This window comes from Microtus pennsylvanicus, chromosome 12 (genome assembly GCF_037038515.1).
Source record: "Microtus pennsylvanicus isolate mMicPen1 chromosome 12, mMicPen1.hap1, whole genome shotgun sequence".
Taxonomy (NCBI): domain Eukaryota; kingdom Metazoa; phylum Chordata; class Mammalia; order Rodentia; family Cricetidae; genus Microtus; species Microtus pennsylvanicus.
The window spans coordinates 36,751,518-36,772,949 of NC_134590.1; the positions used below are offsets into that span (position 1 = coordinate 36,751,518).

The 21,432-nt window shown below is 47.2% G+C and overlaps 1 protein-coding gene across 6 annotated transcripts in view; it reads right to left on the bottom strand.

The window, feature by feature from the left end:
- Nucleotides 1–21,432, bottom strand: part of Tbc1d1 (TBC1 domain family member 1) — a 187,048-nt gene that overhangs the window by 50,543 nt on the left and 115,073 nt on the right. For 4 of the 6 annotated variants that reach the window (XM_075943453.1, XM_075943456.1, XM_075943458.1 and 1 more), the window contains 7 exons: nucleotides 21,173–21,283; nucleotides 18,908–19,036; nucleotides 17,155–17,241; nucleotides 16,093–16,373; nucleotides 13,843–14,001; nucleotides 13,202–13,321; nucleotides 12,071–12,210 (listed from right to left, as the gene is read on the bottom strand). In XM_075943453.1, the coding sequence (XP_075799568.1) occupies nucleotides 12,071–12,210; nucleotides 13,202–13,321; nucleotides 13,843–14,001; nucleotides 16,093–16,373; nucleotides 17,155–17,241; nucleotides 18,908–19,036; nucleotides 21,173–21,283 (1,027 nt within the window). The remainder of the gene's footprint in view (nucleotides 1–12,070; nucleotides 12,211–13,201; nucleotides 13,322–13,842; nucleotides 14,002–16,092; nucleotides 16,374–17,154; nucleotides 17,242–18,907; nucleotides 19,037–21,172; nucleotides 21,284–21,432) is intronic. The other 2 variants (XM_075943454.1, XM_075943457.1) reach the window with 1 other exon arrangement.

The window sequence follows — 21,432 nt, forward strand, 5'->3', positions numbered from 1 at the left end:
CTTCATATTTGCATATTTATGAAACCATACATCTTTAAAGGGCTGGTTTCCTGCAGTCCTGTTTCCCCAGGATAAGCCTTCTCCCGGCCCTTCATGGAACTGTCTCTGCATGATCCATTTGCTAGCACTGCACTGGGGTAGCTCCTTGGCCATAACTGCTCTTTAAAGTGCCAGAATGGCAAGGCAGGCTCTGAAGCTCTGAGCATGTGCCCGCTGAGCCAAGATTCTGAAGCAGGGGTTCAGGCGCACACCAGGAACTCTGGAGAGGGGCACTGGAAGTTTACAGCCGGGCCACAGCACAGCCTGTGCTGGGTGAGCATTTCTTAGTGCTGGGGAAGGGAAGAAAGCAGGAAGAGGAAGCGGGTGGCACTGTAAGAATCTCAGGGGGAGGGCAGCACAGTGCTGTAGGAAAGCAATGTGTGACCTAGGGGAGAATCAGAATCTCACCAGAGCCTTTGGTCAGGACGCTGCTGGTCACAGCAGGTCTGAAGCAGAACTCTATGCTTGAGTGGCCAAAAGCTCCAGATACAACCTCTGTTGCCCTCCACCCCCAGAAGCATCCGCCACTGATACCCTGGTCCCATCCGCTTATTATGCAATGGTTATGTGTGATCTAAGGTTGGACTCCATGAAAGGAAATCCAAGGCCCGAGAGCCAGGAAATACTTTTGTGCTTTGCTGGGGAGAGGGGATGGGGAAAATCCATGCAATAAAACAAAAGGCTTAAATAGTGGACCCAGTTCTTCCCCAGCTCCTGCAGTGTTCAGCTTGTTAAATGTGGGATTGCGGCCCTTCTCCCTGGAAAAGGCAGCACTCAGGCTCCCTAAGAGGATGAGGCTGTCTGCAGTCTGTGTGACAACAGCTTCAACTGGCCGACCCAACATCCCTACTACCATCAGGCAGACGCTGTTGCTATACTGTGTATATTATGGATAAGGAGGTCACCAAATCACTGTTAGCAGACAGGTCACAGAGGAGCCACCATGGGTAATCACCTCACACCCATTAGAATGACTCCTATCATATTAACCAGAAAGTGGCATAGGTTGGTGGAGATGCGAAGAAACAGGACCCCTTGGGTACTGTGCCAGTGGGAAGGCACAGCTGCCATGGAAGGTGTGGAAGCTCCTCACCAAAACGTTAAAATACTAGGGTTACGTGATCTGGCTTTTGGTATTTGTACCCAGGTTCACAGCAGTGTTAGCCAGAACAGCTGAGAGATGGGTACCGACAAAGTCCAGTCAGTTGAAGCAAAACCACACACATGACAGAACGTAGTGTGGCCTTGAAAAGGGAAACCCTGCCATGAGCTAGCTGGAGGAAACTATTTTAAGTCATACTGCACGATTTCACTTACCAGAAACATCTAAAGTAGCTGCATTCATAGAAACAGAAAGTCAAGCAAAGGTTAAAGGGGGCTGGGGACAAGGGAAGTGTGCTAATGGCTTTAAGGTTTCAGTTTTACAAAAAGGAAAACCCATAACCAAAATATACCATCTTAACCACTTCGAAGTGTAAGAATGTGTTTTACACAACAAAAATCATTTGGAAAAATTTTCATCAATATCCTTAACCAGAACAATGCCCCGACTCTCCAAATGATCGAGTATTTCCAAGGTCACAAATGTCTCTCAATATCTCTCTCTCTCTCTCTCTCTCTCTCTCTCTCTCTCTCTCTCTCTCTCTCTCGTGGCTACAAGCCAAGTGATTAACTGGCATGGAACTTCTTCTTCTTCTTCTTTTTTTTTTAAAGAAACAGTGTGGTCCAGTCTGCCCTCTAACGCTCTGATCCTCCTGCCTCAGCCTCCTGAGTGCCGAGATTATGGGAGTGCCCTCCCATGACTGTCTCTGAGTTTTGATTTGCTTTGCTTTTACCACATGACATACCAAGAAAACAAAGAGCTGCCGCTGGGATGAGGTCGTGGAAAAAGCCTGCAGAACCCCCACTGGAAGGCTGCAGCTGGGAAAAGGAGGGTGTGTGAGGTCAGGCTTGGTGTGACCGGACCCCCAAGACCTCCAGCAGCGGGCTGCCCTCCCAAAGGTCGCATCATTTTCGTACTTGAAACCCCCACACTCCAGAGCTCCAGCTCTCAATGTGGGTGGGTGTCACAAGTTCTCTGTTGCTTTCTGAGGCCTGACACTTCTGCCTTATGAGGGATGCCCGACTCTCATGCCCTGTGCTATACTGCCCCTCACAGCTCCACACAGTGACTGCAGACAGAGAACAAGGAGCGGGGACAGGGCACCAGGCAGAAAGCGCTGAGAGCGAGCTGAACAGCACCGCAGCACCGCAAGCTTCTAACCAGGCTGCTCTGTAACTGGTCAGCACTGAATGCTGACCCTGAATCTTCGTACACACAGGGCAAATGAAGGCTGCTGTGGGCTTCAGTCCTCTCATGGATAAAATGAAGCACTAAGTTAATTTGTTTAACAAGGAAAAAAAATTTAAACTCTCAAGAACTTACCACAGTCTATAGCCTCAGAGTATTTACTGATGACAAGCATTTAAGTGCACAAAGAATCTTCGCACCTTGACCACAGTGTGCAGAGTCTCATGTGGCTGGAGAAAAGGCCAGGTGGTTAAGAGCATTTGTTACTCTTATGGAAGACCCAGCTTTGGTTCCCAGCAGCCATGTGGGTGAGCCAGTTAGAGTCACCTCTGATTCTTACAACTCAGTAACCTCTGAAGTGGGCGGGGTTGTGTTCATCCATTGTTTCCAGAGTGCTCTTGGAAAACTCACACAAGGAGATGGCTGAGAAGCGGAGAACGACTTTCTCTGTCAGAACTGAAAACTAGTAAGAGGGGAAGAGGCTCAGGGAAGACAAGCTGGTTGGTGACCTCAGGTGTCCGTAAAGAGTCAAGAATTGGAAAGAGATAAGAATCTACCTCCGAAAGGCCTGAGTGACCTTCAATGGGTCCTGTTCCCACAAGCCTTTGCTGTCTCTGTCTGTTAGGAATTTGAACAGATGACTCTCAGCGTCTTCGCCTGCTGTCAGGATTCCTTGAAAGTGCAGTATTCGATACCCATCACTTACTGTGGGGAGAAGTGTGGGAAATCTTGACTCTGCCCGTAGATTGCCACGTCAGTGAGGAGAGAACATACAGCGAACTTGGGCTCTGCAACAAACATCTGGGTTCTGAGTGGCAGGCAGTGCGAAGGGAAAGCTAACAGCCTCACTCTGGGGTGGGGGCAGGGAATATTCTAAAGCTGTGCCCTTGAGTACTGTGCGAGCTCACACGTGGCCCCTGAGCACCTAAAGTAAGGCCAGCATGAGGAGCTAACTTTTTGTTTCTTTCAAGTGTGGCTGGTTTACTCTTACATTTGAAAGGCTGGATGTGGCCATGGTCGCTGGTGTGGAAGTTACCACAAATGACCAGATGTAAGAAATAGGCACAGCCACAGGGACACCAGAAGTCAGTTAGGAGCAATGGGAATGGAGAGGCCAGCTAGGTCACAAGAGGAAAGGGGAGAAATATCAGTACTGAGATGGCCTGGAAGGATGCGGGGAACTCTCCCAGTGTTGCAGCAGAGATTACCCATAGAGGGGAGAACATAAGCAGGAGGCTCTTGATGTTCAGAGAAAAGATCCATGTAAAATATGGCTGCCTGAACACACAGCACAACAGGAAGCAATAGACCTCCACACAGGCACAACTGCAGGCCTCCAGCCCTACCCCGCCATCACTCCCCAAATACTAGACAAGGCAGAAATGCACTGAGCCAAATATCAAGGCTTTCCAGCTTCCCTGTCACTGCATTTGTGGGAGAATTCTTCTCTCTGGATATGAATGAAGGCTTGTGATTAGGCTCACAACTTTCCTCCTCGATGCTGCCTTCTTTGTTCACAAGACTTGGAGATGGAGGGAAAATGGATGAAAGAGGCACAAGAGGCATTGAAAGGGTAAGCCCAAGACAAGGTCAGGGTGCACTGGGAAGGTCACAGGGTCGCACTGGTAACGTCACAGGGTCAACAGAAGGAGCTTTGCTCCTGCTGGCCATACTTGTTACGGAGACAAATGAGTCCTGCTGTGGTCACATCAGTGTGCATTTGCTCAGACACAATCTCTAAACCATCTCAGTTTTGATGGCTGGGAATGAGAGAAGAGAAGGACAAAGACAATTGAGCATCAGGAAGTGAGGAACTCCCCTCCCCCGCAGCATAAGGGCATTCAGTGACCTGGTTGTGTGCTGAAAGAACATATGGGCTAAGAGTGTGTGGCTTCTGGACACGGGGACAGACACCAGGTGGGACTGAGACTGCAGTTAGGGAAGAGTTGCGGAGACTACCTAGTGGTGCGCGCTGCTTCAGAGAAGAATGGCGAGCTCCAACCTTTCTTTCTTTGCAAACATCAATCTGAACAAAACTTTGTGACAAGAGGAAAGCCACCCCCCATCCTCACCTTCCAATCTAAGTCCCATGGAGGGTTTAAAAGAAAATGGCCTCCAAAGGAAGTGGCACTATTAGGAGGTGTGGCTTTGCTGGAGTAGGTGTGGCCTTGTTGGAGGAAGTGTGTCACTGTGGAGGCTTCCTATGCTCCAGATACCACCCAGTGTCACAGTTCACTTCCTTCTGATCAAGATGCAGCCAGCATGAAGAAACTGCAGGTCACCACCTCAATTAAACGCTTTCCTTTCTAGGAGTTGCTGTAGTCATGCTGTCTTTCCATAGCAATAGAAGCCTTAAGACAGAGGGGGTTCCAACCTAAGGCCCCATTGAAACCTCACAGGGCTGAGGAAGTCAAATGGTTCTATATACCCCACCACACTCCTAAACTCAGGCCAATATACAACCCCAGAATGGGGACTGAGGGAAAACAGTAAAACCGTCTGAGACTAGATGTGGCTGTTTATCCCTGATAATAGAACCTACCAAAATGTCCTTTACCCAAAGCTCTCCAGCTAAAGTGCCCCTATAAGAAATGAACCACAGTTCTCAGCATTCTGTAGAAAATTCAGTTCTCTCAATTATAAAATTTGTCATTTGCCACTACCAATTACATCCAGAATTATGCAAGACCATCACGATAGTGTTTCTGTTTTTGTAAACAATGTTTAAAATCTTTTAGGACTTAGGCTGAAAATATTTTCATTTGTATGAAAGCACTAAAACAAATTTACTTGGACAAGTCCGATTAGAAACAGCATAATGCATCTGCTGGCTTTGTCTCAAGATTTTCTCAAAAGCAAGAGCTTGCTGAATGTGTCGAGAGCTGTAACCTTGGAGCTGCCAGCCTACATACAAGGGGTACACACAGCATCACCATCCCCAGGGGACAAATGTTCCTTCCTTTAAATGTAAAGGACAAAAACCATCCGACTAGGCAGATCTTAAACCTCCCAGAGCTTTGGGGTTCCTGGGAGTCTAAAATGTATGCTTCATTAGGAAGTCATCAGGTAAGGCCACAAACTTCCAACCGGAGGCATGCTCATTTACTATGGCACAGCCTCTCTCTGCACAAGGACTAGCTGAAGTGCTCAGACCAGACAAAACTCTTGGCAATTTCTTCCTAAAACTGGGAACAGGTCATCTGTACAACTAGAGAGTGGATTTAATGCTAATTAGAACTGACTGGGACTTAGCTGCAGAGGGAGCTAATCAGAGCAGAGGGAGCCATGGGTCCGTTATTCATTCTGTCCACCATCCCTAAATGAGCAGCGACACCAGGACTTCTGTGTGTATAAATGCAGAGACACTAGATGCTTAAGACACACGGAGGAGAAGCACTACAGCTGCTGTTAGGGGTCAGAGAGTTTCATGCAAAGCAAACAGTGTGCGGCACCCCAGTCTGCTACAGGCTACAGTTCTATTTTGCATTCTGATGTCCCTCTTACTTATTACTCTGAACTTTCGGGGGCCAAATTTAGATCAGAAGATGATGAGCCCTTTTTTGTAAGTGACTGGGACCATGAAGGTGCCTCTCCAAATAATTTCATCTCCAGAACCAGAAACTTTATGGTGATGCCCAGCAGCCTGTTTCCACAAGTCCCCAAAGCATTCTGGGTTGGGCTACGATTGAGGATAGGTGAAGGAAATGTGGCACCTAGCAAATGCCCCAACCCGTGACCCTCTGTCTGGCTCCCAGGGGCAAAGGCAAACTGTGGAGCCCTGAGGGAGGCCCCTTGGATACTGGGTTTCCCATGAGCTCTTGAAGGCAGGACCAGGATGCAAAAGCTGAAGCGAAAGCAAAGACAGTCTGCAGGAAAGACTTAGGTGCCAAGACCCCTGCTCCCTCTATCCCACTGGGTATAACCAGCCCAGTAGGTCGGAGGTACAGGGGCATACCTGGGAAGGGAGTTCCATGCCAACTCACCCTTCGGGGCTGGGCTCAAAGCCAAGGCCTTGTAGATTTCAGGTAAACCTCTACCAGCATATTATACCCCTAGTCCTAATTCCCTTTGTTGGAAGCTGTGGGCCCCCAGACCCTGAATTTTTTGTAAACAACTTGTTAGGCTTGCAGCTGCTCTAAGCATGAGATCCTCAGGAGTTCCTGGTAGCAGGGGAGAGGTTTCTGGTGGCTTGCAGCTGAGAGTTAGGGCGTGGCCATTGGTCAGGGAAGGCACTATATAAGCTGCCTTGGAACACAATAAAGTGTGCATTCTTGGGGGATTCAAGGATGACCCATGTCACTGTCTGTCTCTGTGTTTGTGTGTTTCAATCTCCAGTAGTTCAGGCGGTGTGCTACAGGCATAGTACCGTAGTACGTGCAGTACAGGCGCTACAGGACGGTAGTACACATAGCAGCGTGGACGTTACACCCCTTTCTTAACAGTCATCCACAAAACCCCTTTTCCCAACAATGCTCCAAACATTATGGTTCCTAACAGCCAAGAAGTGGAAACAACCCACATGTCTACTGACTGGGAAGTGTCACGCAGAACGTAACATGCCTGCAGGTTGGGGCATTGGTCTCCATCAAAAGGATGAGGCACTGACAGACGTGACAACACCGAAGACCTAGGGAACATAAGAGAAATGGGAGGAGCCAGCAGAGGGCCGCCTATTCTGTAGATGCATTCACAGGAAGTGTCCAGGATACGCCTATCTACAGAACAGGATTAGTGATCGGCTATCAGCAAGGGATGGGATGTGAAGGGATGGTTAGAATTTTTTTCTAGTGATGTAAGATTTTGAAAATTGCGTTGTGGTGATGGCTGCACAATGTTGTGAACAGATCTCTCTAACAACAGCAACATTGAACTGTAAGCTTTAAAGGAGTGATTTGTACAGTATACGAACTGTTTCCTCCCAAAAGCTACTTCTTAAGTAGAACTGAGCTGTTTCTTCCAAAGAAAAATAAATCCCTTCCCAGAACTCATTCTCCCCTCCCCTGCAGGGTAGGGTCATCCCAGTACCCAAGGAGGCTGTAGGGCACACAGTTGAGGATGCCAGTTTGGGCAAGGACCAGGAGGCCAGCAGGCTGGTGCAGTACAGAAGTCAGGAGACATTCACCATGGGGGAACTCTAAGTACAGGGCCGGGAGCCTCCTTGTATCCTGCTGGCCACACTCTTACCACAGCCTTCCTTTGGAGGCTGGTTCTTGTTTGCACAAGTCCACAAATTTTATCCCCTTGAAAGCATTTTAAGCTTGCCACTGCCTTGTTTTAAATACTTCAACAGCCACTGGAACCTACAGATTAAATTTAATGGTAAATCATAAGCTAGATATGGAAAAATACATCTGTTGTTCCAGTACTCACAGGATTGGAAGTTCAAGGCCGGCCTTAGCCACACAGAGTTCAAATCAAAACCTTCTGTTTTGGACTTTATCCTGGGGGCACACCAGCAGCCTTGGAGCAGTTACTTTACCCTATGAAAGAACTCCCTGCCACTGGGTAGCTCGGTGCTGCGGTCAAGTGACAGTCACCTGACAGGCCATTCAGCTCCTATGCTGCAGTACACGACCCTCAGCTCTACTCCATGAGTCTTGCAACCAAGCAGAAGTTGTCAGGGTAACAATGTTTTCAATCACCCCATAAATAGTGGAAGGACTAGCTGCTTAAATTCTAGAGGCACAACAGGAAAAGCTGACAGTGCTGGCTTAGCAGTTCAGTGGTGACAGGACACAAGCAGCCAGCCAAAGTCAGCCTCCGTGGCTGCTGACTTCTGAAGAGACATGCCAATACACACACACACACACACACACACACACACACACACACACACAATCAGATCAGTGGCCCCAAAGACATCATCTCAAAACCTAGTCTTCACTCACCACAGAAAAGCAAAGTTCAAGGACAGTAAACAAAAACCACCTTGTCAGGGTAGCATATGCCTGCAACCCAGTATCTGGGAGGCTAAGGCAGTGGCTCCCATATCTAAGTCCTAGAGAACAAAACCCATCTCAAAATAAAGTAATTAAAAAAAAATCACATCTGTCAACTGGACACAATCAGCTTCTTCTTTGTTTCACCCTTGTAACAAAAGCCTTTAGAAAGAGAGAAACTTGACGTCAGAACTCCATGTTCAAGTAAGTTGAAAGCGAACAGGAAATATAACTATCTCAACAACTCACAAACAAAACATGCTGGGGAAGGAAGCAAGTCCTTTTGGCGGGATAGGAGCCTAGAGCCATCAAGACAAGGGAGAAATACTGCCACCAAGTGGTGACAGCAACTCCAGTCATCCCTGAGGTTGCCTGGTCTCAATGCAGAAGCAATCAGAATCATCAGAAGCTTCCAAAACAAATCCCAGCATGATTTGGGAATTTAAATTCTTCTAGTACTAGCTTGGGTACCTATAATCTTCCAGCAAGACTAGGGATCTGGCTCAGCTGGTAGAGTCCATGCCTTGCATGCATGCAGCCCTTAGTCCAACCCCCAGCACTACATTAGAATAAAACAAGAACAAAAACAACAAGGTTCCATCCACCACCACCAGAAAACAGGCATGTGGCACACCAGTGGACTCCTAGCACTCAGAAGTGGAGGGAGGATCTAGAGCGCTACACAATTTAAGGACCGTCTACGCTCCTGGGGACCCAGTTTCAACAACTGAGTCCTCAGATGGCTGCGGTACTCAATGAAAGGCAAGAATGCTTAACCAAGAGGTAGTGATTATATAGATGTGAATATGGTGCTCACGTTAATCCTCTCCTGTCACTCATTAAAATCTCCCCAAGGTACACAAATTCCTGAAAACAAATCCGTCACAAAACGTGTCCTACCTTTTCTACAGGAACACAGAAGTCACACTAAAGATCACTTACATGCTTTAGTTGGCTCCAACTGCTTACATCTCAGTTCATGTGTTATCTAACCTAGAGTTCTTCGCGCTGGAAGTGGGGCAGGCTGACCCAGCTGTACTCACAAGACAAAAACCCTTTCAACTTTGGCTTCCCTGGACTATATACTCACACAATGGGTTTCCAGTCAATAAATCATTCTTATTTGTGCCAGAATGAGTTTCCTTCCCTTTTTCAAGACATGTCAAAGTCTGAAGGCATCCATTGTTGGAGAAATGCACACTGTGCTATGAAATGCTCAGATGAAAAGAACTAGACCAAGACGAAAGCTGTTCCCTGGCACAGACAGAACAAAAAGATTCTCTCCCGTTCCAAGTGGAGCACTGCCTAAAAATTATTCCTTAATGGCAAAGAGTTCTCTTTTGTACGGTATGCTGAAGAAAGAAACTGGAACACATGAGCCACCGCGGATCTAGGGAAAAGCCAATTTCCAGCATCCTGTGCAGGCCTGACAAGTAGGTGAGAGCCCTTGGCAAAGAAAACAAAAGCTCTGTAGACACTGGGTCCTTGAGCAATCCACGGGGTGGGCCAGGCTACCTGTACAGGGGTGAGGGCAGGCGGATGTTTTCCCAGGCCCAGCAGCAGCACTACACACACACACACACACACACACACACACACACACACACACACACACACACACACACACGACTTCTAGTAAAAGGCTCAGGAGGGCAGCACTTGCCCAGCAGGCACGAGGCCCTGTGTTCAATTCCTGACATTACAAAGAAAACAAGAAAGTCACTATTGGAGGCTCTGGGACCTTGGGAACTCCTGAGTCCCAAGCAGAAGCCCAGATCAGTCTCACAGAGAGACTAGCTAGGTCTGGAAGACCCGGATCATACACATTGTGGCAGCTTACTCTAAGCCCTTACTGCTTAAAATATGCTGTTCACATCAGCATCAGGGCGACAACCTTTCAGAAATGAAGGCACTTGGGATATAGCTGGAACCACTCATCACAATCCGTCTTTCAACAGGACTGTCCAAGGACCCCAATCTCATTAAAGCTGGTCAGATACTGTTCTGATTCATGACTGGACAAAGCCACTTAATGGACAGGTGCGTGTATAATTTTGCCCAGGGACAAGAGCATCACCATCCTCTTGTCTATGGTAGGGGGCCAACAGTGAGGCTCTGCAAACGAGAGGCTAATTCGAAGGTCGGGCATCTCTCCTCTAATCAGATGAGCCAGTGTGTGCCTGCCTTCAGCCATGCCTTGGGATGCATTCCTGAACACACCCAAGTTACTAGAGCGTTGCCCTGATTTACTGGCACTCTCGTGATACCACCCTGGCTGGAGTGAATACTTTACCAAGTATGGTCCTTTCACATGCTCAGTGCTGAAAATCCTCCACCCAGAGAACCCATGGCACAAGAGGAGAGAGCATGCTCTCCTGGGTTTTGGGGGGGAGGGGACACCACGATATGGGAGCATCATGGTGCCCTGGACTCTATATTTAAGCCACCAAGCAGCTTATAGCATCTCATTTAATGATCTATGGTTGTTTCGTTGTGGAAACACCTGTCTCGCCACAGTTGGGTAAAACCTGATGGTTTCCTATTTGTCTTGCGGCTCTGCTTCCATGTGGTGAGGGCTGTGCATTTGACCTAGCATCTTAGACGTAGGGACCAGCCCCTTTGTAGGCACAAAAGTAGAGCTAGCCCTCTCGGACTTTGTTAAATTAAACTTGTCAGTCCCACAAAACTCCAAGTAGTCGCTGCTGAGCTCGGGTGGGGCAGAGGGCACACGGGGGTATAGCTCGATGGCAGAATACCTGCCCGGCTTGTGCAAGGGCCTGGGTTCTATCCAGCATGGGTGGATGACAGACATATTTGAAGATGTTTCCCTAATCTTATTAGACAGTGAGACTGTAAGTACAGTTCAACTTCCTTTCTTCAGCTAGGTCTCTAATATAAAATTCAGTATGTGAGACTTAGTTCACAGGGCTTGGACACAGGAACTGGCATGCTGGGCTAGTACGGTTAGAGACGGTGTTTGTCCAGGCTAACCTCTTCATCACTACCTCTCTGTTCACTTCGTATTTCCCCTTCTATTTATGTATTTTGTCCACAGTCACTAATACCCTTTTCTTCAGGTTTTGGCTCAGACATAAAAATGGGAATTTCTACTTTACAGACCACACCACTGCTCTCACAAGTAGGACCATTATTGAGAGCAAGCACCATGCTTTTAAATGACTACCGGTTTGTGCTGGGAGCCTCTTCCTAAGCAGTGAAAGGTGTGAGTACGGACATCCCTAGCTTGCTGGTCAGCTCAGGATTAGATGGCTGGAATCTAAAGGCAGACGGGACAGTCATGCAAGCAGCTGAGTCTGTACAAGGAACCACCAGGCTTGTTTGCTACCAGTATTTCAATGATTTTCTTTCTCAAACAAAGTTTAGACAGCGGCCAGGAGTGGTAGCACCCACCTTGAACCCCAGCTCTTGGGAGGCAGAAGCAGGTGGATCTCTGAGTTCAAGGCTAGCCTGGTCTACAGAGAGTCACAGGCCAGTCAGTGTCACACAGTGAGACCCTGTCTCAACACCTCCCCACCCACAGAAACACGCATAGGTGTGGCAAAAGTCAGAATCCTAGGTTACTGGGGAGGGTTTCAGACAGCTCAAAGTTCTCTGTGGGGAGGACTGGAGTCTGAATAAGGCCTCCAGGACCTACCTCATACCTACATGGATGTTAAGGTGCTACTGATCCTACATGACTTCTGTGTCCTTCCCTAATTTCATCTGAGACTACCTCTGACACTCCAGCCAGGGCATCTGAGGCCCTCTGTGACGCTGAGGAACTCCTCAGGGATGGCCTTACCTTCATATCTGCTTGGGGAATCACACGTCTTCTGTGGAGTGGCCACTCGAAGGAATATCTGCTGTCTCCATGAATGGCGCCGGGTCTTCACAGGGGTCCCATCTGTGTCACCCAGGTGGTTTGTTTTGGATTCAATGTCCCTAAAATGGCGACATGACTGACTCATGAGTGGTCGGGAGGCTCAGTGCTTATTATCAGCTAACTTTATCTTTCCATAAGTAGATAACTTGAGAACCACAGAAGCTAAATCAAAGTCAGAGCGGGTCAGTATTCTTAAAGGACACTGTGCAGAAAGAACAAGATCGCACCCCCATACCACTGATCTCGTAAGAGACATTCTAAGGAGTAAGTGCCACAAATAGTAGCTTCCAATTTGTGCCTTTTTGGGTGCTACTTCAAAAGAGAAAAAAAATCCCAGCTTGGCACTATCACCAGTACTCCAATCCATCTTAGTTAACAGGTAGGTTTATTTTTCTCAGCACCAGCCAAAATCTCCATGATTGTCACAAATCACACCCCTCCACATACAAGCACACATGCACCCCCCATGCGTGCATGCACAAACACACAAGCTCACTCTCCCGTGTGTGCACAACAAAACAGAAAATCAGATGTAGTCTAATTAAAATCATCAAAGAATTGAGGATAAAAATCACTGGTGATGCTGCCTACTTTAAAACCTTTAGCTTTAAAACTATAAACAAAATACTTGATATATAAACATCATCTCACTAATTTTCTTTCCATTTACAAAACAATCTGGGCAGGCTCTTGCTATTTACACTCAGTTTGCACCCCAGTGAAGCCATCACCACCCCTGGCAGATGGGCTGGCTGGCTTCTGGAGGACAGGCACAGGCTACTGCCCTCCAACAGCCCTGCAGAAGGCGGAAGGACTCCTTATTCTTCGGAGGACAACAACGTCAACAAACCAATCCTATGCAAAGCTGGAGAGCAAGCTGCCTTCTTGCTTTAAAAATGGGGCTTGTGAGGGGAAACAGCATAGGAAAGATGACGCACCAGACTTAGCTCTCATGCTCCAAATGGCCAAAGGTCAGTGAACTACCCACATTTATCACACAGAAACTCAGCACTCAGAACGCCAGAGCTGATGGTTTAAATCGAGCCCTACCTGTTTGTGTTCATAAAGTCACAGGTGTGATTTTCATCTACAGGAGCCAGAAATTTTAGAAAATTTGGCACAGAGGAGGAGGAGTGGAGTTTTTTCCGCAGAGCATTACGGTAGGAGACACTAAGAGTTTGGTTAAAAAAAGAGTTTAGGATGAAGAAATATAAACACACAAAGTAAAAACTCTAAGCCTAAAAAGGAAACCTTTTCATTGTAATGCTAAATAAATCAGGTAAGACAATTAAAATACTCTGTGAATGAAAGTGACTTTCATTTTCATGAATTAGGAAAAAAAGTAAGCCTATCCTCCAAATGGCAAGACATGGTACAAATTCCAGTTGCATACAAACACAGCTGTTAGCCTGTGCACATGCATGTGTGCATTCCCATAAGGCAAAGTGAGGTGCGAGTTAAGGGTGAAGACAGTTCACCATTGACACTTTTCGCAGTAGCTTAAAAAAAAAGCCAAGAATAAAATTATGTATTCAAATGACAGATGAAAATAGTAAAGTCAAATAAAACCAAAAAGCCCTGTCTCCCAAAAGCGGTGACTAGGGCTTCCAGAAAGGACATGCGGCCAGCTGGGCTGAGTCAGTGTGAACTCCAGGGCAGACAGACAACACTGGCCATGCGAGTGTGCTCACCTTTTGGGCACAGCATTCCCACTTTGTTCTCCACTGGAATTGTGTTTTAGGTACTTAAAAAAGTTTGGTGAGGAGGCGGAGGGGTTAAGACGAGGCGGAGGAGGAGCTGAAGGCTGCCCTGAGCAGCACTTCGCCTCACCCCCAGGAAGATGGTCCACACTAGACAGCAATCACAGAAAGTAGGATTAGAGAGGACAGGGGCAAACTGCAAAGGGGAGGACGACAGAAGGGGAGAAAACGCGGCCTTGCTGAGATCTACAGGAACTGGCGGTAGGGCCTCCCTTCACTCCTCCCCACTCACAGATCAACACTGTCTATTCTTCCAATAACACTTTCTACCCTGTTCCATTGCTGGGAACCGACAGAAAAGAATTCTAGAAGTAAAGCAAAAGAAAATAACCCAAAATTTAGAACCCACATTTCCCTTTAGGACATCTTGTCCTGAATTTCAAAGTCCTGTCCCCTATCGACTGAGGAAGAAAGTTCACAAGAGGAAAAGCAAAGTCGCTATGCAAAAGGCAGGCATTTCCCCATCCCTTTCACACTGGGCCATGACTGGCCACGACAACGTCTGGGGAGAAAGGAGCAGTGGCGGCACTGGTCCTCCCAGCTGGGGACTGGCAGAGAATGGGGGCTTTGCAGGTGGAAAGATGCTGCTCCCAGTGTGCTGGAAACCAGGGCACCTGCTGGGCGACAGCTGAGCCACACATGTCTCAGAACCCGCAGACTTGTTAAACATCTCCTGGGGGATGTCTTCCTCCTGCCCTCAGTCACCCAGCCGAACACCAAAGAACCCATGATTCCCAGTGAGCGGCTCAGGAGAGCGAAGCTGAGAGCTCTGTATGTGACATGTCACATTTCCCTCAACCTATAACAAACACCAACCATGGCACTGACTCAAATACCTGGCATAAGTCACATGGGCACATATGTCCCCAAATTCTACTGTCACCAGCCAAAGAGAGGCAGTCAGCATACACGGGTATAGCCCCAATTTTAAACTTATCTTAAAGGATACTTTGGGGCCTTGTTACAGACTCCAGTGCTTGGGGTTAGTCACTAACAGACCCAGCAAAGTACGGGAAAAGCGTCTGCCACCACACTAACTGTGCTTCTCTATGGCTGGAAAAGTTCAACTGTTTATTTGAGCCCAATCCTTTAAAGCAGGGCTGGCTAGTTTTATGTCAACTTGACACAAGCTGGAGACATAAGAAAGCAAAGAGCCTAAACTGAGAAAACGCTTTCATAAGACTGGGCTGTAGGCAAGCATATAGGGCGTTTTAGTTAGTGACTGATGGGGGAGGGCCCAGTCCATTGTGGGTGGTGTCATCACTGGGCAGAGGGTTCTGGGTTCTATAAGAAAGCAGGCTGAGCCATGAGGAAGAAGCCAGTAAGCCACACTCCTCCATGGCTTCTGCTTTAGCTCCTGTCTCAAGGTTCCTACTGTGTGAATTCCTGCCCAACTTTCCTTCAGTGATGGACTATGATGTGGAAGTATAAGCCAAATAAACCCTTTCCACCCCAACTTGCCTTTGGTCCTGGTGTTTTGTCACTGCAATAACAACCCTAAGGCAAGGAGTGCATCCTGAATGCCCACAGACTTCAAAAGGCATCAACTCTGATTCTGTCGTACAGAGTCATTCGACAGATCACACCCAGGTCACACTAGATCACGACAGCCAGGGTCAGCGTCCAGGCTTCTGGACATCATCATGGGCACCCACAGCCCATCCCTCCCACTCTGCCTGTGGACACTGTGTTCCCATCCCACCACAGCCCAGATCTAGGTATCCAAACGGGGAAATTCCTCCACTCACACCCGTGTGCCGCCTTTCCCAAGGCAGCAGACAAGTTCCAAAGTCAGCATCTCAGCATTAAGGACTAATGATACACGTAAGGGCCATTTCTGCTCATGTTTATCTGCTTGCTAGCAATGCTTGCCTACCCTCTACACTTCCTGGGGAGCTGGGAAGGACACGACACTACTTCAAGTTTGTTTTTGTTTTGTTGAGACTGTGTAGCCCTGGCTGTCCTGGAATTCGCTCTGTAGACCAGACTGACATCAAACTCCTAAGAGATACACCTGCCTCTGCCTCCCAAGTGCTGACATTAACGGCATGTGCCACCACGGCCCAGCAACACTACTTCCAATTTTATCTTTTGATGTCAAGGGTCAAACCTGACCTGGTTGCTCTTCAGCACAGAAAGCTCAGGATACACAATACACGTGACGCTTTAAGCAAATCTTACTTGCGTTCATGAGGCGTCTCTGTGCTCACGGAGTGATACCTCATGAGCTTTCTCTGAGAGACCCCTGGAGAGTTCTGAGCAGGTTCTGGAGGCGCCGGGCTCTCTACAGGGAAATGACTCAGGGTGTTGGCTCTCCTTCTGAATGACTGCTGAGGTGACAGCAGAGCAGACTCTTCTGCAATGTGGACTTCTGAGTCACTGGATAGGTCATCTGAGGAGCCAAGGAGCTTGAAGGAGCTCTCAGAGACGGGCAAGGCCTCCTTGTCACCCATGGACAGTTCCTGACAACAGACAACAGATGAGACATACCACAGGGAAATTGAAAGCGATCCTCTGGTGAGGAGCTGGAGTTCAGACCCCCTCATTCTTGCACCAGAGCATGCTGACAATGACGGGGCGGGGCGGTAAAGGGAGTGGGGGCTGTCTCCTAAACACCAATCCTCTCCAGTTTACCTCTTGGTAGTCACAAGGTTAAACAAACCAGGTTCAGGCATGTGTAAATGCCTCTAGAACAAGACAGGAAAGCAAGGAGACACACCAGGTGGGTCACCACTGAGGACTGTGAGCCAACTTGTTATACCTGTGCTCGGTGGCAGACCACAGGGGCAAGGTTTGGCTGCTTGCTTAACCATAATGACCGTGTGTACTCACAGTCAAGGGTCAGCAACAGGACAGGCTCAGGGATTTATGACTCAATTCCCTGAGTTCATAACCCTCCCTCCCACCTTTGAAGCTCTCTCAAATTTATTTATTTTCATTATTGCAAAAATCTACTTTGGATAAGAAACTCATTTGTTGTTATAAATTAGATCTCATTTGACTAAAGTTACGATCTTGATTCTTTGTTTATGGGAATAGTTATTTGCCTTTTTATTTAAAACTTTTATGTTATGATAAAAAAATCACATGAGCTCTCCACTTGTGCAGAGAGGCCTGGAAAGATTAAACATTTTACAACTGGAGGGATGTGGGGTTTTTTTGTCCTTTCTACAGAGCTGTGTAGGTAGGAGGATGGGCAGGCTGCTGGCTGGATCTTGGGGTACCACTCAAGAATATGCTTACTTTGCTGGTGTTACTCAGAGTACTAGAAGTGGAGCTGTCGAGATCCACGCTGGCAGACTGGTCCTGCAGGCCTCTGGCTTTATTACCCTACAGAAAGAAAAGACACTTGAGATACAGCCCCAAAGCATCAGCCGGGGCAGCCTGGCCTCGTTAAGTAAGCTCAGAAAACTCAACTCCCTCACAAACACCGCAGAGCTTACTCGTGTGTTAAGACCCTCATGCTTCTGCTATCGTTTAAAGGATCATACCAACCTCAATGATCTATAAAGGCCTGAGAATAAGTCATTTGCTGCGGATCACCAACAGGAAGAAGGAATAATTCCTCTGATGCTCCCCAAAGTACTCCATAGAAAGCTCTTTCTTGAGTCACAGGTGGTCATAACCGGCCACCTGCATGTCACTCAATCAACCTGCATCCCTGTGGGAACTCTCAGAGGCAAGCCCTTCCAGCCTTGGTTTTGTAACTGCACTGTTTTGAATTATCTTAAGGAGCATTGTGAAATTCTCAGTTATACCATGGGACAAAGTCATCTTTGACTGATTAATATTTCAGAGGGAATATTGCCCTACCATTTTGAAGAACTCTAATGAAATAGTGCAAGCTCTAAAAATGTCCAGTTTTGATTTGTTAGACATAACATAAGGATGTCCACACGCATGGGATAGGAGAATGCTTTCCTAAGGAACTCCCAGGTGATGCTCACTGCGTCTGGACCTTCCCAAGGAACTCCCAGGCAATGCTTGGTATACTTGGACCTTCCTAAGGAACTCCCAGGCGATGCTCGGTGTACTTGGACCTTCCTAAGGAACTCCCAGGCAATGCTCAGTCCATCTGGACCTTCCTAAAAAAACTCCCAGGTGATGCTCAGTTCATTTGGACTTTCCTAAGGAACTCCCAGGCAATGCTCAGTGTATCTGAACCTTCGGAAGAACTCCCATGTGATGTTCAGTGTACTTGGATCTTCCTAAGGAACTCCCAGGAGATGTTCAGTGCATCTGGACCTTCCTAAGGAACTTCCAGAAGATGCTCAGTGTATCTGGACCTTCCTAAGTACTCCCAGGAGATGTTCAGTGTACTTGGATCTTCCTAAGGAACTCCCAGGAGATGTTCAGTGCATCCTAGAGAGCTCTTGTGGGCAACTTTTTCTACAAAGGTCTTGATAACAAGTATTTCATAAGCATCTCACCAGTTCTAAGTCACGTGGCCTTTCTGACAAGTATTCAATTCTCTACAAAAGTAACCTTAGATAACAGGTAAATGAATGAAAGGCACTGTGTAAATAAAGTTAACTTTATTTATAAAAACAAGGGACTGGTAGGATTTGGCCCATGGGTCAATTTATTTCATGGATCTGCTTACAGGGAATTCCAAGCACTTAACAAAAGGAGCTGATGGGACAGTTTCCAAAGCTGTCCCCAGGGACACCAGGGAAGATGTGATCTACATCTTGCATACATAACCTATGTTCTTTATAGGGACGGTCTGTAAAAATAACAACGCTCTTGGGAGCAGAGAATCCCATGGGATAGACCACGAAAGAGTGTAACTTCCCAGCACTTGGGAGCTTGAGACACAAGATTGGGAGTGTGAAGTCAGGCTATGCTACGCAGTGTGACACCATCTCAATAAACACACAGATAAAGAAAATGTAGATAGTTATTGCTCTAAGTCTGATGAGACAACAAAATTGGGCCGAATCCTAGGCTGTTTAAGAATTATTTAACTGAAGTAAGAAGAAAGGATGTCACCTACCCGGGACAGAATGCTCTCCAAGGACTCTGTTAGGGACCGCTTGGCTCTGTTCTTCAGCATATCTAGCCTAAACCGGGTAGCGCTGGGTGGCAGTTCACTCCCAATATTCTCGGCTGCCACCTGTGGTGTCTAGAAAGAGAAACAAAGAAAAGTCAAGTCAATTAAAGCTTCAACCCTTCTGTGTACACACAAACCACTTCCGGGTCCCATTGCTTTGAGAGCCTGAGGTCCCGTGTGCACCTTAGTGACATGCCTGCAAGTCCAGTACACAGTTTGCTCTCTGAAGAGAATGAGAAAATAAATGTGCTCTGAACCTCATCAGCTGGCTCGCTCAGGCTAGGCAACTGGATCAGAAACCTGCTATTTCCTAACTGTAGCCTTGTGCAAATTTCCCATTTTCTCGGAGCCTGGCACACTGGGAGCAACAACCTACGCACGTCTCTGACGGTAAGGCTGATGCACTGCCAATGCTGGTCCTGACTGCGAGGCTCGGGCTCTTTCACATCAGCTCTTGTGTTTGGAAAATGGAAAAAAAAAAAACAAATATATTTCTCCAAGAGACTGTGCTATGCCCAAATCACCCTGAATCCATAAAATTAATTTGTACTTAGGTCAAAACTTCTATCTACTGTAAGTGCTTCATTCTGTTTTTTCTAACAGTTAAAAGCCATTTCAAAATTATCAATTTCCTGTCAGACTGACTCAAAGAAAAGAGGCAAAAAACATTTTGTGGCACAAAGTGTTACATGGGTGGTGTGTTTTTGTGTGTGTGTATGTGTGTGTGTGTGTGTGCACGCGTGCATGTGTGTGTGTGTGTGTGTGTGTGTGAGATAAATCAGCTACAGTGAACTAGAGACCTCACTGGAAAGCCTGACTAGGTGGAGTCATGCCACTGGTAAAGAGACAGGTGGGTTCAGGACCCTGAGATGGCTACAGGGGCAGGCTAGGAAAGGTGGGCTGGCAGAAGACCGAGGCCACTGCCCCAGGCCTCAGCTGGCCAATGAGAAAGCACGTTCAGAGACCACGAGAGCTCTAACAGCTCAGGAAAAGGTGACTGCCAAAGCCAACTGGCAAGAAGACACCAACTGAAGGGAGTTGCTAAGCCTGTGCCCAATTAAAACAGCACCGAGTTCAGGTTACCAGACAGCAACGGAGCCCGTGGGGAACAGCACATGCAGAGCATGCTACGGGAACTCTGCACTCATGTGCCCTCTGCGTGGGAATTTGTGTCTGGGACAGGCTTAAACATACAAGAAAATGCACTTCTACAAAACTAAGGCACTTGATGGCCTTTCACTGATTTTTTCCCCCTCTAGATTTTTCTGGACCAGTGACTTCTGTTGTTAGGAGGCCTCTAATTAGTTCCCGGCCACTTAGCCCCGAAATAATCACACAGAAACTGTATTAATTAAGTCACTACTTGGCCCATTAGCTCTAACTTCTTATTGGCTAACTCTTACATCTTAAATTAACCCATTTCTAGTAATCTGTGTATCGCCATGTGTCTGTGGTTTATTGGCTAAAGTTCTGCCTGGCTCTGGCAGGACTACATGGCTTCTCCCTCACTCCGCCCTTCTTTCTACCTTGCTATAGGTCTAAAGCCGTTTCTTTATTAATTAATCAATCATATTCACAGCATACAGAGGGGAACCCCACATCAAACTTCAGCAAATATAAAATTCTCAGGGATCAAAGCTACTAATAATGAGCTAACCAGATGTGTGCTGGATCCCATACTTCTCAAATGTCTTGAAGGCAGAGTCTGTGGAGATGGGAAGTCCCAGTTTCAGCACAGTACCCCACAAGAACTAAACAAGTGAGAGAGCAGGAACAGACATGGGGGAGACTGCACTCCCACCATCCAAAGGGAATAATGGAAGTTCTGACTGAATGCCTGGAGCTAGGCCTCCCAACCCTCATCCAGCAGGCCAAGGAAGCCTGCTCACATTGACACAGCATTTGCACAACGAAAACCTTGCAGACCCTAAGTGTACTCCCAAGGGGGGCTGGACAGTTCACTGCGACCTTTCAAAGAGCAAAGGTGACTAAGACCAGCTTCCCAAATCATGTGACCTGTGACTACAACCTGCCATGGTGCAGACAGAAACATGTGTCATCTTTAACACAACTAACACTCCTCATTTTCTCTATGTATGCAACAATAAAGATAAAGCTTAGGTTGGAAAAAAGGTTCTGCCTACCCCAAATCCCGATCCCGTGTACAGAGTCGCCCTACAAAAGCACAGGAGATCACCAAGTGCCTACCTGCTTTGGCTCCCCAGTGTGCTTGTGCTCTTTTTGCTTCTCTTCATATAAACATCTCAGAAAAGAAATAATTAATTCATTCTCTCGCTGCTCGTTCCTTGGCCTCAATTTCTTTAGGAAAAAAACACAGAAGTATAAACATTCTATTTATTTTTAATCGTCAACAAAACTGCTAACATCCCCTTCCAAAGGGCTAACAGCATGGAGCTAGTAACTCCGCGCTTTTCTCGATGTTCTCACTAGGGGGCACCAGTGACATT